At 50.3% G+C, this 16,972-nt stretch overlaps 1 protein-coding gene across 2 annotated transcripts in view; it reads right to left on the bottom strand.

Annotated features, from left to right (window-relative positions):
• The window catches only part of Dscaml1 (DS cell adhesion molecule like 1), a 333,602-nt gene that overhangs the window by 3,378 nt on the left and 313,252 nt on the right, over window positions 1-16,972 (bottom strand). For both annotated transcript variants that reach the window (XM_076576167.1, XM_076576169.1), the window contains 10 exons: window positions 10,127-10,280; window positions 8,377-8,494; window positions 7,863-8,026; window positions 7,499-7,597; window positions 6,729-6,917; window positions 5,798-6,085; window positions 4,173-4,328; window positions 1,133-1,163; window positions 865-983; window positions 452-604 (listed from right to left, as the gene is read on the bottom strand). In XM_076576167.1, coding sequence (XP_076432282.1) covers window positions 452-604; window positions 865-983; window positions 1,133-1,163; window positions 4,173-4,328; window positions 5,798-6,085; window positions 6,729-6,917; window positions 7,499-7,597; window positions 7,863-8,026; window positions 8,377-8,494; window positions 10,127-10,280 — 1,471 coding nt within the window. The remainder of the gene's footprint in view (window positions 1-451; window positions 605-864; window positions 984-1,132; window positions 1,164-4,172; window positions 4,329-5,797; window positions 6,086-6,728; window positions 6,918-7,498; window positions 7,598-7,862; window positions 8,027-8,376; window positions 8,495-10,126; window positions 10,281-16,972) is intronic.

Here is a 16,972-nt window from a genome sequence, read left to right as displayed (position 1 = left end):
TTGTCTGCTCTCCCACCCCATTCCCATGACATGCTCTCTCTTTCTCTAAAAATGTCTGTGTGCGTATGTGTTCATGTGTGTGCATGTATGTGTTCATGAGATTGATGTCTGTTGTCATCCACGTGCCTGGTCTTTTGAGATAGGGTCCCTTGCTGAAACTGGAGCTTACCAATTTGAATAGGTTGGCTGGGTAGTGAGCTCTAGGGATGTACTTGCTTCTGCATCCCCAGAGCTGGCACTACAGATGTGTTATCTCTGTTCCTGGCTTTTTATGTGGGAGATGGGATCCAAACCAAATCCTCAGGCTCTTGCAGAGGCACCTTACTGGCTGGGCCAGCTCCCCAGCCTTCTTTTTCTTTTCTTTTTTAAAACCAACTCTGCCCCATGCTGAGTGACCCCCACACCCCTATCCCAACTCCCACAGGACCGCCTCTTCACGATGAATGCATACTGGTTCCTGGCCGGATGTCGGACATGTCGATGAGGGGTCCTGTGCTCTGGATGAGGGCTGGATGGTGCAAAGAGACACCAGTACAGAAGCTCTGTGGGTTGACAGCTTGACTGAACTCGGCATCTGTTACAGGGATGGTGGCCTTGTCATCTCCTAGAGGGAGAAAGAAGACGCCTGAAGTCCTCCTCAAGTTTTTCTTTGTCTTTATGCAATGCTGAATGTCAGATCCAGAGGGGCCAGCCACTCTCTCCATTGGAAGAAGAGGACAGTTGGCCCTTGAGGAGAGCTGCCGTGAATTCCAGGGCTGCTGAGCGGGCGGGGCTGCAGTGAGAACCCTGGGCATGGCCTTGGGGCTTGCAGCTGTGCTCCAGGGGTTGTGGCCTGGGGAAGCACACCCAGAACAGAGCACTCACCCAGCTGCTTGATGCCCTCCTTGTCCTCAACGAGCAGCTGCACCCTGGGGATGTCGATGTGGAGCCGTGGACCCTGGGGTGGCCCTTTCACAGGGGTGTCAAAGCTTCGATTGTTCTTGCTGTGGAAGAAAAGGTTGGGGTAAGGGACTTTTCAGACCAAAGGAACCTTAGATACCTCTTTGGGTGGCTCCAATATAGGGGAGCAGGGGGATAGGGATGGGGGGCCAGGGAGAGGGGAACAAAGAGAAAGCAGCTAAGTGACACCTACCTTATCAGCATTTCTGCCAAACTCTTTGCATCTGCAAAACAGTAGAGAGAGGTAGCTGGGTGAGAATGGAGTTTGGGCAGGAGGACCAAAATGGGGACGCTGTCTAAAGTGGCAATGGTCCAAGGAGGGGAAGGAGCAAGATAAAGACCCACAAGACAGCAATGATGCTTTATTGTTCCCAGTGTGGTGTTGGCTTAGATCTGGCTCCATTTTCTTCGATTTCCCCCCCATCCAAGAGAGAGCTCTTCTTAAAGGAGAGGAGGCATCTTCAGTGCTCTGTCTACTGAACCAGTGCTCTGTTCCTGAACCAGATGTAATTTAGGAGGATGCTATGGCATGCTGGAAGCAGACATTAGCAAAGGATCCTCAGCTATCTATTGGGAGAAAGGGAGAGTGTTGGACGAGGCAGAGGTGGTCAGTGAGAAGCCCTAGATGACTAAACTCTCACACCAGCCAAAAGACTTCTTCCTCTAGGGCAGTGGTTCTCAACCTTCCTGATGCTGTGACCCTTTAACACAGTTCCTCATGTTGTGGTGACCCCCAACCATAACATTATTTCATTGCTACTTCATAACTGTAATTTTGCTAATGTTGTGAATTGTAATGTAAATGTGTGATATGCAGGCTATCCTGTATGTGACCCCAAAAGGGGTTGTGATCCACAGGTTGAGGCTGCTGCTCTAAGGCATCTGTGCCCCAGAGCCCATGAATGGATCTGAGAGTCCACACTGTATCTCAAAGGGGTCTTGAATCTCTTAGGAGATGATACTGGAGTAAAAGGGAACCAAAGAGTCCATTAGCACCCAGAAGCTGAAAAATGACCTGTCCAAGGTAGTGGACAAGTGGTGGAGGTAGTGGTATGCCTGCATCCAGTCATCCATCTACCTAACTGTCCACCCAACCATTCACCCAGCCATCAGAATATTCATCCATCTACCCATTCACCCATCCATCCATCCACTGATCCAACTATCAGTGCATCCAACTATTTTTTTTTTTTGAGACACTCATGAATTCTAGGCTGTCCTCAAACTTGAACTCCCTTTGTAGTTGAGGATAATCTTAAATTTCTGATTCTCGAGCCGGGCGTGGTGGCGCACGCCTTTAATCCCAGCACTCGGGAGGCAGAGGCAGGCGGATCTCTGTGAGTTCGAGGCCAGCCTGGGCTACCAAGTGAGCTCCAGGAAAGGCGCAAAGCTACACAGAGAAACCCTGTCTCGAAAAACCAAAAAAAAAAAAAAAAAAAAAATTTCTGATTCTCCTGCCCTAATCACCCAAGTGCTAGGTTTACTGGTGTATACTATCATGCCAAGCTTATGTAGTGCTGAGAATGAAACCCCAGAGTGCGTGCATGCTATATAAGCACTCTTCCAACTGATCTATATCTCCAGACTATTTAATTGTCTACCCAACAGTGCATTCAACATCCAATCATCTTTCCATTTATACATGCAACTAGCCATACCACTATGTAACTACCCATTCAACCATTTATATAATTGTTCCACCATCCAGGTATTTTTTTTATCCAACTATATGGATGGCTGTATCATGCATCAAATTGTTACTTGTTATCCGTCAAAATACCCATTCTCCCACCCACTGACCCAATCAACCATTTATGTATCCAAACCATCATCAAACCATTTATCTATCCATTCTTGTATTTATACATCTTTCTATCAACCATACAGTCAATCATCCATTTAAACATTCAATCATTTATCCAATTATCTAAGCACTCATTTACATAGCTATTCACCGAATGATCTGTTCTTCCATCCTCTCTGATCCCGAATACCATGGAGAGGTGCTGTGGGATGTTCTGTAGGTCCTGTGGGAGCCCATTCTTGGGTTCTTTGTGGCATTACCCAGCAGGTCCGTATAGAGGATGATTAGGACCATGGGCCTGAGTGCAGGTGTTTGAGATGGTCTGCACTTGGCTGTGCTGGGGGATGGTCTGTATGTCAAAATGCTCTGATTGGTTAATAAATAAAACCTGATCGGCTGTGGCTAGGCAGGAAAGATAAGCGGGACTAACAGAGAGGAGATATAAAAGGACAGAAAGGCAGAAGGAGACGCTGCAGCCGCCGCAATGACCAGAGAGGCTGCAGCCGCCGCAATGACCAGAGAGGCTGCAGCCGCCGCCATGACCAGCAGCATGTGAAGACGCCAGTAAGCCACCAGCCACATGGCAAGGTATAGATGTATGGAAATGGATCAATTTAAGATAAAAGCACAGTTAGCAAGATAAGGACAGTTAGCAGGAAGCCTGCCACGGCCATACGGTTTGAAAGCAATATAAGTGTCTGTGTTTACTTGGTTGGGTCTGAGCGGCTGTGGGACTGGCGGGTGACAAAGATTTGTCCTGACTGTGGGCAAGGCGGAAAAATCAAGCTACAGAGAGGTTAGTAATTCTGTGCTATTCTTGTCCTCTGGCTTCTCACTTTAAATAGTGAACTCTATAAGTATATGGCTTGCCCCTTCTTTACCTCTGCATCTCTACCCTTCAACAGTATCTACTCTGCATCACACTCAAATATTTTTCAAGGGAGTGAGCAAACATATGAAGTAACTAGTAGGTGCTAGGTACTGTACCAGGCCCTGGGACAGTCAAGAAACATGAGTTTCATGTATGCCAGACTATGGTGCTAAGTGTTGAAAGGAGACAATATTCAAAATATTTCACATTTGACACCATATGGAAACTTCCTGGCCAGGAATTGAACAGAGTCCTAGAGAGATGTATTTGCCAATGATATGGAACTATTTGCATATGTTAATAACCAATATGGCTTTACCAGTGTGGACGTGTACAAGTGTCAGCCCTTGTTGGTGTAGGCACAAAATCCTGGGGCCATAAAAGGAGAAAATTGTGAATGACTAAGGAGACTTAAGAAGGACTGAGTGGCAGGTCTTCCTTTTAGGGGACACAGGCTCTGGTCTCTTGCCCAGGCTGTTCTGTGGCCCACTGAGTGGTGGCAGGGTGGGTGGGAGTTACCTCCCTCAGTCCCCGAAAACTGGAAGAAAAGCCCCTCACCTCGGAGCCGCTTCAGACGTTTCTCCTTCCTCTTCTTGCGAACAACAAAGAGCAGCGCGGCCCCCAGTGTGGCCAGGATGACGGGGCAGCCGATGGTGAACAGCTTCTTCACGTCATCCCCTTCCCCTTGAGCCGACTTGATGGGTGGAATGGTACCTGAGAAGGGCAGAGAAGAGAGTCAGGGGATGCTATGAGCTGGCAGAGCCCCGCGTGTGAGGAAACCTACTGATGGATTCTGGTGTCCTTGGTCTCTGATCCCCCATCGCCCACTCCAGAGCTGTAGTCTCCTCTCTGCTTCCCTAAATTCTGGTCTTATCAGGACAGCCATGAGCAGTTACTCAGCTTTTATGTTGTATTAATGACTTTCTGTTCTAGAATTTTTTTCTGGTTATGTTCTAGAATTTTCCTGACCCTCTCTCAGGATTATTTCCCTGCCTGGCCAGGTTTAATGTGTAATCCTAAGGCATCCATAGGCGTTAAAGGGATTCCAGCCCACATTTAGCTGGGCATTAGAGGGACAAAGCAAGGAGATGATCTATCAGGAGAAGTCATAGAGTGGGGGTGGATCCTGCGGTCCCTTCTCCCGATGGGGAATAACTCCTTCATCTCCCTGCCACCTCACTCTGTCCCTGTTATTTCCACCACAAGCAGCATTTGCTGTCCCTGGGTGCCCGCAGGAAGGTGATGATAGACTCCACCCATAAAACCCTCTGCAAAACCCTGATCCTTGATTCTTGCCTGTTTTCCAAGTTGCACTTAAGAGTCATCTCCCACATGAAGACTTTCTTGTTGGGGCCTATCTCCTGAAGACTGTTTTTGTTCCGTTTTCTTAGTATGTAGGTGGACTTAATTTAGCTTGTGACAATTGGCCCCTAAGAGCTCAGCTTTCTTTTTCTCCAATGCAAAGTGTGTGCGTGCATGCATGAGGGTGGTGTGTAAAGCATTCCGATGAGGTAGATACCAGTTAGGTGCTCACCAAATATTCATGCTCTTGCCTACATTTCCCAGACTTCCTTGCAGTTAGCTTAGAATCACATGATTAGTTGGAACAACAGAGGGTGAAAAAGAAGTGATGATTTTTTTTTTTTGCTTAGAGCAAAGCCCTGGGTTTGGTCCCCAACATACATGCACATGTGAATGTCCTTTCAAGACAGTTAAGAACTGATGTGCCTTTTTTCTTGGGGGAGGGGCCATGTGCAAGATGGTATAGGTAAAAGGTGGTAGCCAATCAACTCTCTCAGGACTTTATCAGAACAAGAGAATCTTCACTGGGTGGAGCCACCAGGCTCTTGGTCCTTGTTACTACAGATCAGGCTGTCAACCTTGACCAATACACTCTGCTCGCAGAGTCCTCAGAGGGCAGGGCCTCAGTTCTCTCTTGGCTTACCCCTCTCTCTCTCCATCTCCCTGAAGCAATGGACAATAAGAACTTCGTCTTCAAAGGCTTTCGTCTGCCTGTCAGGACTGGCCACCAGCAGATTTGCCCGCTTACCCACCTGCTACCAATCTGCTGGCCTCTCTGCCTCGCTCCCTAGCCTTCTACCCTGGGTGTATCCCTGTCTGTTTCCCTCCGCCCATCTCTTTAGAAGCCTTGGTGCTGTCCCATCCCATCCTTTCCAACTCACTGCCATCGTAGTCCAGGGTGGCAAACTGAGCCGTCTCGTTGCCACAGCCAGCGCTGTTGCAGGCCCTCATGCGGAGTTCATACCACGTGGCCTCTCGAAGTTCTGTCAGAAACACCTCTGTGGAGCTGTTGGCCCGGACGCCCTGCCAGGCCCAGGTCCCCTTGGGCCGGTACTCCAGGACAATGGCCGTGATAGGGCAGCCCCCATTGTTCCAGCCCTGCAGGTTAAGCCGAGCGTGTGTGGAGTTGATGTGGGTGAAGAGGTGTTGGTCTTTGCTGAAGGAGGGTTCTGGGGGACCGGAAGGAGAAAGAGAGGTTAGAGAGCCCTAGAAAGAAGAGACCCTTCATCTATCTGGGAAGGCTTTTCCTGGGGGCAGCTGGGACTGCCGCAGGGGTTCCCCCCCCCCAGTGGAGCAGTGAGAGGAGGAAAGGCCCTAGAGTGGGGGTTCCAGTAGTGAGGGTGAGAGGTGGGAGGAAGGAAGAGTGCCAGCCCTCTGACCCTCTGGGTAAGGAAGTAGGATCTTTCAATCAGTCAATCAACCAACCAATCAATTAATCTTATGACAAAATCTTATGTAGCCCAGGCTGGCCTCTGACTCTCTATGTAGACAAAGATGACCTTGAATTTTCTGATTCTTTTGCTTCCACCTCCAAGTGCTGGGATTACAGTTTGTGTGGTGCCTGGGATTGAACTAGGTGGTCCTGCATGCTAGCTACACCCGTCCCCCAAGTCCAGCTCGGTTTCTCCTGGTGATGATAGTGTACCGAGATGTACCTTGGGAACAAGGCTGAGTGTCCTCCCTCTAGCCCCCTACACACTTGTCTCCTCTTTCTCCGTGATAGCCACCCTCTGCCCACTGCTGTGGGCTCGCCACCCCACCCACTTCCCTCCTGGGCCCTGCTCTTCATCGCCACCCGCGACCCGGCCTCACCCCGCCCGTGGGTCTTGGCCTCGATGATCTCGCTGATGCGCCCAGAGCCCACACTGTTCTTGGCTGCCAGCTTCACCTTGTACCACGTGCCACACTTGAGACTGTCTAGCTTGAAGGAGCGCTCGCTGGAGCTGATGAACACATCCTTCCACTCCTCGCTGTTATCCACTGAGTACTGCAGCACAAAGCCTGCGGGAGGGGCTGGCTTGAGTGGGCAGAGCGGAGGAGGGCGGGGCAGCAGAAACCCAGCCTTGACTCCAGCAGAGGTCATATGCATATGCAAATGAGATGCAAAGCTGGAGGCCTCCTGTCCCAGTGCTGGGTGAGTCTGGGTCTCTCCATAGCTCTAGCATTAGATTTAGAGAGCTGGGAGGCCTGAGACACTAACTGTCCTATGAGGGGCGGGGAGTGTGACCAGCAGTGTCCCCATTTGGAAAGGGGGCATATTTTCTGGAAGAACACTCTTAGCCCCACCTCAGACGATAGAACCCTGAGCTGCATTCTAAAAGATCTCCGCTGAGTCACACATGATCTTGTTTGAGGGGCACTGATGCCGTGTTTGTCTGCTTTGAAAGACTGGGAAACCTAGGCTGCGTTCCCAGATGGAGGGGATGGGAAGTACTTTCCATGCACCTGAGTACCCCCTGTTCTGAATCGCCCTCCAGATCTTTCCTGGGGATTACAGGACCAAGAATGAGAAATAGATGAAGCCCTTCCCTTGCCCTGGGACTCCAGAATTCCCTCTCCTCCTGACCCAGACCCCTCCTTACCTCTGATGGAGCTGCCCCCATTGTCCCCTGGAATCCAGGTCAGAGTGATGGAAGAGGCGGAGGTTTTGGAGACGGTGAGGCGGGGCTGGTCCGGGGGAACTGTGAGAAAAAGCTACCAGCTCTCATCGGCGGCAAAGGTTAATCCCGTGGCAATGATGGAGGGACAGAGGGTCACAACAGGAAGGTCCTGGCCCTTCCACATGCCTTCTCATCCCTCCCGCCAGCTCTTCCCTTCCCGCCTCGGTTCTCCCAAGGTCTGCCTCCCCAACACCCGGGGTTGCCTTTCTTGGTCCTTCAGTCTCTTTAACAGGATGGCACTCCTGTCCCCGTTGCCACTTAAACCGGCCGCCTTGCCGCGCCTCACCTTGCACCAGAAGGTTGACGATGATGGTATCGAAGCCGCCGGTGTTGGTGGCTGTGCAGGTGTAGTAGCCCGAGTCCTCGGCCTTCACAGCGCGAAGCAGCAGTGTGCCGTTCGTGTGGATGAGCCGGTGCCCGTCCAAGGACACGGGGATGGCTGAGTCTTCACTGCGGAACAAAGAGGTGGCATGGGTATTGGCACACGCTCCCTAGTGCCGGTCCCCCCCCCCCATGTGGGGGCAGATAGAAGAGAGGCAGGAGGAGGCTGGCAGGGGATCTTGGATTTTTGGGACCTTTGTTCAGCGCTCCCCAAGGATTTCCAGTGAGCCCCTGTATCTTTACCCACCCCGGAAGGTTATTGACTGGGGGAGGGTGGCGGGCAGCGGGGCTGGGGGGGGGGAGGGGGGAGGTAAACTCATATGAATAGTGTCATATGCCCTGTAGGACTGCCGTAGGGCAGAGATGACCAGACAGCTTCCCATTTCTCAGGAGCCCTCCCACACCTCCAGGGCCAATACCTGTCCTTGGTCCACTTCACAGCTGGGGCCGGATCTCCCACTGAATTGCAAGGCAGCCGGACATCCTTCATCCAGGGTGTTGTTACAGTGCCTCCGAATGAGATGATCTTTGCTGGGGCTGTAGGAAGGAGAGCATTAGGGCCACTGTGCTTTTTACCCTTCACATTTCCCTAGCCCCCTTCACAGGGCTCCCCACGTTTATAATGTAAGTCAGGGGAGATTTTTGGATAAACTGGTGGAGGTGTTCCTGTGACAAAATGGGGCCGGTGTGCCCCGGGCTCAGGACAAGAACTGACGGGACCCAGGGTGTGCTGGTTCTGGAGGAGATGGTGGGTGATGAAGGCTCCCAGGATTCCGGGCCATCTAGGTTGTGACGGTGTTCTCGAAGGGGCAAGGCACACAAGGAGAAGGGCAAGTTGGGTAGAAGAGGCTGAGTGTGCATGTGTGTAAGTATGTACTTCTGAGAGTTTATCTGAGTGTGGTGGAGGTGCAGTAGTGTTCAAGTGTTCCACCTCATGAGTTAGCTGTGTATGTATAGGAATGTGTCGTATGTGATGTCCACAGGGATGGGGTCAGACTTGTGCCAAGGGTGGCTCAGGTCCTAGGACCTTGTCCTGGGAAGATGGCAGGCTCTAAGCTCCTTCCCTTCTGAAGAAGGTGAAATCTGGAGACAGGGTTGGTGGTACCCTGAGAAGGAGGAAGGGAGGTGAGGAGGCTGAAACAGCTGTGTGCAGGGAGATCTGACTCAGAGCTCCAAAGGACAGCCAGCACAACACATCTCAGCTGTCTTGGATGGCCAAGCCACACAGCTGGATAGAAGGCTGGCAGAGCCTGATGGCTGCAGGTGTGAGCCCCTGGCTTACCACAGACCCTCAGTTGGATGCTTGCTGGTTCTGCCTCTGTGGCCAACGGGGGTGGGGGTGGGGGGTGGGGTGGCCAGCGGCTTCTCCCATCCCAGGGAGTGGGGCTAGGCCAAGGCAGGCCAGTCCTGGGAGCCCAGCCTGAAGAGTCAGGTGAGCTTGGGGGTGGCTGGGGAGGGGACGGGGCAGGAGGCCGGGCCCAGGAGGCCAGAGACTTGAAGCTCTCTGGTGCTAGTTCCTCTGTCCTTGGGCCAAGGCAAAGAACAGTCCACAGTTCTGCTGTGTGGCTGATGCTGGGTTTTGGGTTGGGGCCTCAATGCTGCCACTCTTTTAAAAGTATGGGAGTGCCTACAGAACACCCCTCATGTCCAGATCAGGGATGGGTGAGGCCTGCCCTGGGAAGGTCTTGTTCTAGCCCAGAGCCTGCTGGTACATAGGAGAGCATTGTCAGAGAGAACCTTCTGCCCACTGTTTCCAGTTGCAGCAGGAGGCTCTCTCTGGAGTCCCAAAGGCCCCCCGTGGAAGCACCAGTGTGTACCCCATACTCCAAGAAGCCCCTCTTCCAGGAGCCGAGTACTAAGACCAAGGTTCTGCTTTGGGTTGGGGATGAAGGAGATTCTCTCAAGTCGGGGGAGAGTTTGCATCCTAGCCAAGGTGCCTCTGGGAGAGCGGGCCTGGTTGTAGCCTGTTGTATGACTTCTCCAGAGTCAGGGGGCAGCAGAGGCCTGTTCTTTGGGTGGATGCAGAAGGGAGACCTGTGGCCAGCTCTTCACAGCCACAGTCACAGGTAGCAGGGAGGGGACACAGCCCCTGTTTGGGAAGAACCGGAATTCTGCAAACGAGCTTCTGGAAGTTTCTCCTGGCCCCCGCCCCAGGCCCAGGCTTCTCACCCTTGCCAGCAGGCTCAATGGTGACCTTCTCGCTGCTGTTCCCCCTGCCTGCAGAGGTGACCGCAGCCACCCACAGCAGGTACTGCTGTCCCCGGTTCAGGTGGGCGATCCTGTAGAAAAGCTGTTCAGGACTCGTCTCGTACTCGCTGGGAGCCTGTGGGGCAGAGGCGAAGCCACACGATGAAACAGAAGCCAGGCCTTGGCCCTCCCGCCTGCCATTGTCCTCGGCGCCTTGGGCTGGAGCCAGGACTCTGTCCAGCGTGCTCTTTCCCAGCCCGAGAACGGCAGTGGACAACATCTGTGCTGGGTTCAGCCCCGGGGGCTGATGGTGCCAGTCCCACAGTATTTCTGGGTCAGCCTCGGTTTACCTGCCTGAGTTCTATAGGCTGTAGCAGCTGTGGCTGCCGGCCAACAGGTGTGGGGGTGTTATGAGTGAATGATGAGGGGCAGTCAGAGAAAGGAGAATGAGGGACTCAGGGTCCCGGACAAACGACGTGCAAAGAGGTTCTGTGGAGAAGCCGAACGACTGCCCCTGCCTTGTTATGGCTGCAGTCAGCCCCTGTGCCCTGCTCAGCCACCTAATTACCCTCTCTCCTCCCCAGGAAGGGGCAGAGAGGCAGCAGGGAGAGTTTCTCTGGGCAGCACTTTATTAACGATTATTAGTGGTATAGATCACCATATATATTTGTAGGTTACATAAATCTATAACATTTTTTTTTAACCAAATGACAGTTTTGACAAGTTGCCAACAAAACAATATCAGATCCCAGTGGTTTTACCAGTTGCTTTGATGAAAAGATTATGTTGCCTTGGAAACCAGAGGCTCAGATATTGAAATGAATTTGAGAAGGCGCTTTTGATAAGCGCTAGTTTGTAGACCTCCTGGCAGCCTCTTCCCTGGCATCGGCCGGATGGGGCTGACTTTCATTTTATTTTATGTTTTTGGCCAGCCGCAGGGAATGGGGGAGAGGATGGCACTCAGAGCCCCTCTGAGATCAGGGCGCAAGTCCAAGGAGGGGGAACAGTCCCCGGAACAGATGGGGGCCCCGAGGCCAGAGGGAGCTGGTAATTAGTTATCTCTGCAGTCGTGAGATCTTGCACACAGGCTCCCTTGCACATGGCTGTGCGGATGCACACATGTGCTGAGAGATGGATGTCACCGAGGACATTCTCCATGGCCAGTGGGAGAGCGGAGGGGCCCAACGACTTATAACAGGAGAAAAGGAACCTCCTTTTTGGGACTCAGATCCTCTGAAGGGAAATGTTGGGAGGAGGTTTGTGCACCCTTGTGATGTGTACAGATCTCTTGGCAGTGTCCCTCTGGTCTTCCTGGGGGTGGGTGTGATGCCATGTCTAACCCTGAACACAGTTCCTGCTGGGGACACCCTGAGTCCTTTTAAGCTGGGGCATCTGGGGACGGGTGCAGTTCATGTCAGTACATGACCCTAGGATGGTGTGATGGCTTCAGTGCCTGCTGTCCTTGCCAGGCATGTAACCCATGTGGCCAAACACACCCCCACCCCCGCTGGGGCCTTAGTTCTTTTGAAAACTAGGAATCATACAACCTTACCTACTCTGGGCTGTGAGTCACCCTCAGGCAGAGTGCACAATTGTTTGAAAATCAGAATGCAGTTCCCTGGGCTTGTTTTCTGTGGGTGTAGAGGTGTGTGTGTGTGCATGCTTGCATGTGTGTGTGTGTGTGTACATGTGTACTTGTGTGCACATACACATGCGTGTGTGGATAGATGTTGGGCGCATGTGCTTGTGTGTCAGTGTGTACTTGAGAATACATTTGTGTTTATGCAGGACAGGAAAGTTTGTCTTTCCCTTGAAGATCTTTTGTGTTTTTTGTGCATGTGTGAGTATGTGCACCTGCATGTCTGTGTATCTGTGCATTTGTGTGGGAGTATGTGAGTGTGTGTAGAAGTCAGAAGCCAATATTTGGGTATTTTTTTCTCAGAAGCTATTTACATTTTTTTCTTTTTTTGCTTGTGTTTTGTTTCTTTTCTAAGCAGGGTCTCTCACTGGGACTTGTGCTTCACCATTAGCTAGACTGGCTTGTTCTGGAACCCAGGGATTTGCCTGCCTTCACCTCCTTGGTGCTAATGTTGTAAACACATGCCATCATGGCTGACTTTTTAGATGGGTGCTGGGAATCAAGCTCCTCTTTCTTTCTTTCTTTCTTTCTTTCTTTCTTTCTTTCTTTCTTTCTTTCTTTCTTTCTTTCTTTCTTTCTTTCTTTCTTTTTTTGGTTTTTCAAGACAGGGTTTCCCTGTGTAGTTTTGGTGCCTGTCCTGCATCTCATTCGATAGACCAGGCTGGCTTTGAACTCACAGAGATCTGCCTGGCTCTGCCTCCCGAGTACTGGAACTAAAGGCATAAGTCACCGCCGCCCGGGAAGCTCAAGTTTCTTTTGTGAACAGCAAGAGGTATTTTATCCTCTGAGCCATCTCCCCAAACCCTCACTATTGTTTTTAGAGATAGGGTTTTACTCTATAGCACAGACAGACCTGGAACCATGATGTAGCCAAAGTAGGTCTCAAATTGATGGTGAACTTCCTATCTCAGCTCCTCTGAGCTCCTATGACTACAGATCTTTAACTTCCATATCCAGAGACATATCAGCATCTCACCAAGATTCCAGTACCTTCCTTTTAATTTGGACTCCCTACAAATCCCTTGAAATTATTTTAAAACCATACTGTTGTTATCTCCTAAATAAGATTCGATGGATAAGTAATTATAGAAAAAAAAAAAAGAAGAAAACTATGACAGAAAAAAAATCCACCAGGCAAACAATGTCTTTCTAATCATAGAGGCAAAAAAAAAAAAAAAAAAGTGGAAGTGATTGATAAATTCAAATTTTCTAAAAAGAAATATCATACATCAAAACAAATTCAAAAGGCATGAATGAATTGGTGGCTACTTGTAATGTATACAATAGAAAATGGTTATTGTCCTTAATATGGAAAGAGCACTTACAAATCAATAAGAAAACTTCGAGCAACCCAAATAAATATCAAGAATGAGCACAAGATATGAATTGAAAGTGACTCAAAGAAAAAGATGACCAATAAGCATTTGCAAATAAACAACCTAATAAATAATCAAAGAAAGAAAATTTAACATAAGACAACTATTAAAAATAAAATCCAAGTAGCAAACTGAAATCAGTATAGATTCAGGAACCTGGGTGTTCTGTGGCATGTGCATGTGCCTTCATGCTGCTGAAAAGCAACTTGAAAAGAATGAATGCAGAGTCTCTGTGACCTGGGAATGACATATGTCTCTAAATGCTTCATGATGAAAGTTCATAGAAATATTATTTATAAGGGTGAAAGTGGAGCAATACTTATAGGCGGGAGGGAGGCCTTGTGAAACAAGTCATGTAAAATGACCACTCAAGGTTGTGTTTTGAACATTTGATGGGCTGGAGACGAAGCTTAGCTCATTTGGTAGATTGCTCGCATAGTGTGCACAAAGCCTTGGTTCAATCCCTAGCAATGTGTAAACTGTGTGTGTGTGTGTGTGTGTGTGTGTGTGTGTGTGTGTGTGTGTGTGTGAGAGAGAGAGAGAGAGAGAGAGAGAGAGAGACAGAGAGAGACAGAGAGAGAGAGACGACAGAGAGAGAGAGACAGAGAGAGAGAGAGACAGAGAGAGACAGAGAGAGACAGAGAGAGAGAGATGCATGTCGTCCCAGCACTTGGGAGGTAAAGAGAGCAAAAGTTTTTGTTTTTGTTATTTTCTCCCCCAAGACAGGGCTTCTCTGTGTAGCCCTGGCTGTCCTGGAACTCACTCTGTAGACCAGGTTGGCCTTGAACTCAGAGACCCACCTGCCTCTGCCTCCCGAGTGCTAGAATTAAAGGCATGGTAGCACCAAAAGTTTAAAATTCTTAGAGCCTGGGATACATGAAATCTTCTCACCCATGCCCTCTACCGCAAAAAAAAAAAAAAAAAAAAAAAAAAAAAAAAAAAAAAAAAAAAAAATCCCACAATCACCACAAAAGAATAAAGAAAAGAACTCTAACAAATTATACGGAAAAGATTATATAACATGTAAAATTTCATTTCTGTATTATGTAAAAAACCCACTCCACTCCCATAACATATGTGCAGATCAAAGGCTGGGAGGCGAGGCTTGCTGTTGTGGAACATGCCTGCTGTCTCAGGACTTGGGAGGTGGAGGGAGGGAGGTCAGAAGTCCAAAGTCTTCCTGGGCTGCATAGAGAGTCTGAGGCCCGCCTAGGCTATATGAGACCCTGTCTCAAAACCCCCTCCAAAAACCTGAAGGGCTGTCATGGTGTCTCTTCACAGCAATAAAACCCTAACTAAGACAGCACCTTTCTCTATCACACACTTACTCCCTGCAATGATGAGTGCCTCACTACAGGCATAAAGGCTGTGGGGTCACCTGACCATGACTGAAACCCCGGAAGCTGAGGGCTGAAACAAACTTCTCCTCTTTATAAGTCGGTTATCTCAGGTAGTCAGAAAGCTGACTGCCACAGTCCCAGTGTCCTCAGTAGTAGGAGAGGGGAGAGGGACCATAAACTCTGTGCTGAGGCCTGGAAGAGAAGAACCCCAACCAGTCATTGGCCACTCTTGAAGCCTGAGTTAATCAGGAGGCCTCCACAGACTGGCCCCTTTGAAAGAGTTCATTATCAGAAGAGGAAGTGACTTTAAAGGCCAAGCTAGAGTGCGGCTACTTTCTTCCATCAGCTGAAAGGGGACATGCCACATGTCTAAGGCTTTATGGTGGTCAGGCTGTTTGATATTCAATCATCAAACATGTATCAATGACTCCGATACTCTTGATAAATGCTCCACAGCTGGGGATTCAGAGATGAACAGACACTGCTCCTGTGGTCCTTGAGGCCTCAGAGCCAACAGTTAATGTCCCTAAGGCAGTTGGGTGATGGAGAAATAGACCCCAGTAGGAACTCAACAAAGGCAAAGAAAGGGGTGGTGTGAAAAGGCTGGTGAAGAGTTTGGTGTTGTGAGAACTGAGAGAGGGGGGGGGGACAGAGAGGGGGGAGAGAGGGGGGGGAGGGGGAGAGGGGGGCAGAAGATATGCTGAAAGCATCAAGTGGTCAATCCCAAGGGTCTGTGCTAACGTGGTGTGTGTGTGTGTGTGTGTGTGTGTGTGTGTGTAGTGTCAAGAAGCACACATGCACACTTGGTGTAACACCAGCAGGAGCACAGTGTTCTCAGGTAGCATCTGCCCGCCATGTCCCAGCAACTCCTCTCCCGGACACCCACTGGACAAAAAGTGCCCGCCCAGTAACGCCATGTGATGAGCTTCAAGAGAAGACACACCCCAAGCCTCCACCCAAGATGTCAGCGGACAGTACAACGCAGGAACTCGGGAATACAAACGCATGTATACTCTAAAGCCAAAGCAGTGGGTGAGAAGGATCTCTACCCACATACCATAGCACAGCTGAGAACCACAGACCCAAAGCAGTGCTGAGCAGCAGGAGCCAGATAAATAGCAGGACTTGACCTACACTGAGGGCTGAGAGAAGCAGCATCCATCCAAGCTGTTGAGTTGGGAAAATGGAGGGAAATAAGGCAATACGGAAGCATGGGAAGGTCTCTAGGAGTGCTCTAATGTCCTGTGTCCAGCTCCGAGTGTCCCCATATGGGTATGTTGCAGGCATTATGTCGCATGTGGCAGTGCCCATGAGTTTCCTCTCTGAGAAGAGACTCCTGGCCTCCTTGGTGAGGGGCTTTGGTGCCCACTCCAGAAGCCCACTGAAAACCAGTGGAGGGAAGAGTGACAGAGACCCAGCAACTTCAGGCAGCATTCCCAGCCCAGAGCTCATGCAGATCTGGGGCTGATGGCCACCTGTCATTAGAGAGGCTAGCACTTTCTCCTGCCCCTTGCCCAGCCCTAAACTTCTCTCCCCGATAGCCCCCAAGGTGTTCTCACAGGCTGTCCCCAACCCCTGAGGCTGCTGAGGGCAGGGGTTTCCTTGCTCCTGTCTGAGGAATAGGTAGATGGCAGAGAGGTCACTTAGCTGGACTCTGCCCAGATGGCTGGGGATCAGAATAGAGAAGGGAAGGAAGGATATTATGGGATATGGGAATATTCAATGCTTTCCCCACCCCATCATCTTTTCCTTCTCTCTGGGGACTTCTGAACTCCCAGTGGAAGTTGAGGCTGACCTCTGTGCTGCACCTCGGCCTGGGATCCCCATCTCCCAGGACCAGGGAAGGCATTGCACACTAGTAGGCTCTTGCGCCCACTGAAGCCCAGGCCCTGGTCAGAGATGCCCTTACTCTTCTCCTCTTCCCACCTGGCCTAGCTCCACATGGTGGCAGTCATCTGCAGTAGGGCCCCAGCAGTGCCTCCAAACCTGGAGGACCCTGATGAAAGGCCAGGCATTCCCAGAGTCCATGGGCCAGCCAGTCCCTGGGAGTGCCTGGGGTCAGTGGGCCAGAAGAGCAAAGCTGAATGGCCTCCTTTTTTTTTTTTTCTATCTGCTTGGCTGTGACCCACATGTCTCAAGAGGGTCTCCAAAGCTGTGACAAGCTTGGAGCTTCTTCAGTAGACGCCCCTTTAGTAGATGTCTGGCCCATGATGGATAGCATGCAAGGTCTCAGCCATTTTGGGGTAACCAGCACCCATACTTAAAAACAAAACTTTTTATTAAATGTATTTATTTATCTGGGAGAGGTGTATACATGTCGTGTGTGTGTGTGTGTGTGTGTGTGTGTGTGTGTGTGTGTGTGTGTGTGTGTGTGTGAAGTGTCAAGAAGCAAGCAACTTACAGAAGTATGTTATCTTCTAATGTGTACTCAGGTCCCTGAGTTTAACAGTAGGTGTCTTTAACCAGTGTGTCA

The sequence above is a fragment of the Peromyscus maniculatus genome, chromosome 7 (genome assembly GCF_049852395.1).
Source record: "Peromyscus maniculatus bairdii isolate BWxNUB_F1_BW_parent chromosome 7, HU_Pman_BW_mat_3.1, whole genome shotgun sequence".
NCBI lineage: Eukaryota > Metazoa > Chordata > Mammalia > Rodentia > Cricetidae > Peromyscus > Peromyscus maniculatus.
This window is presented reverse-complemented; position numbering and strand designations above follow the sequence as displayed.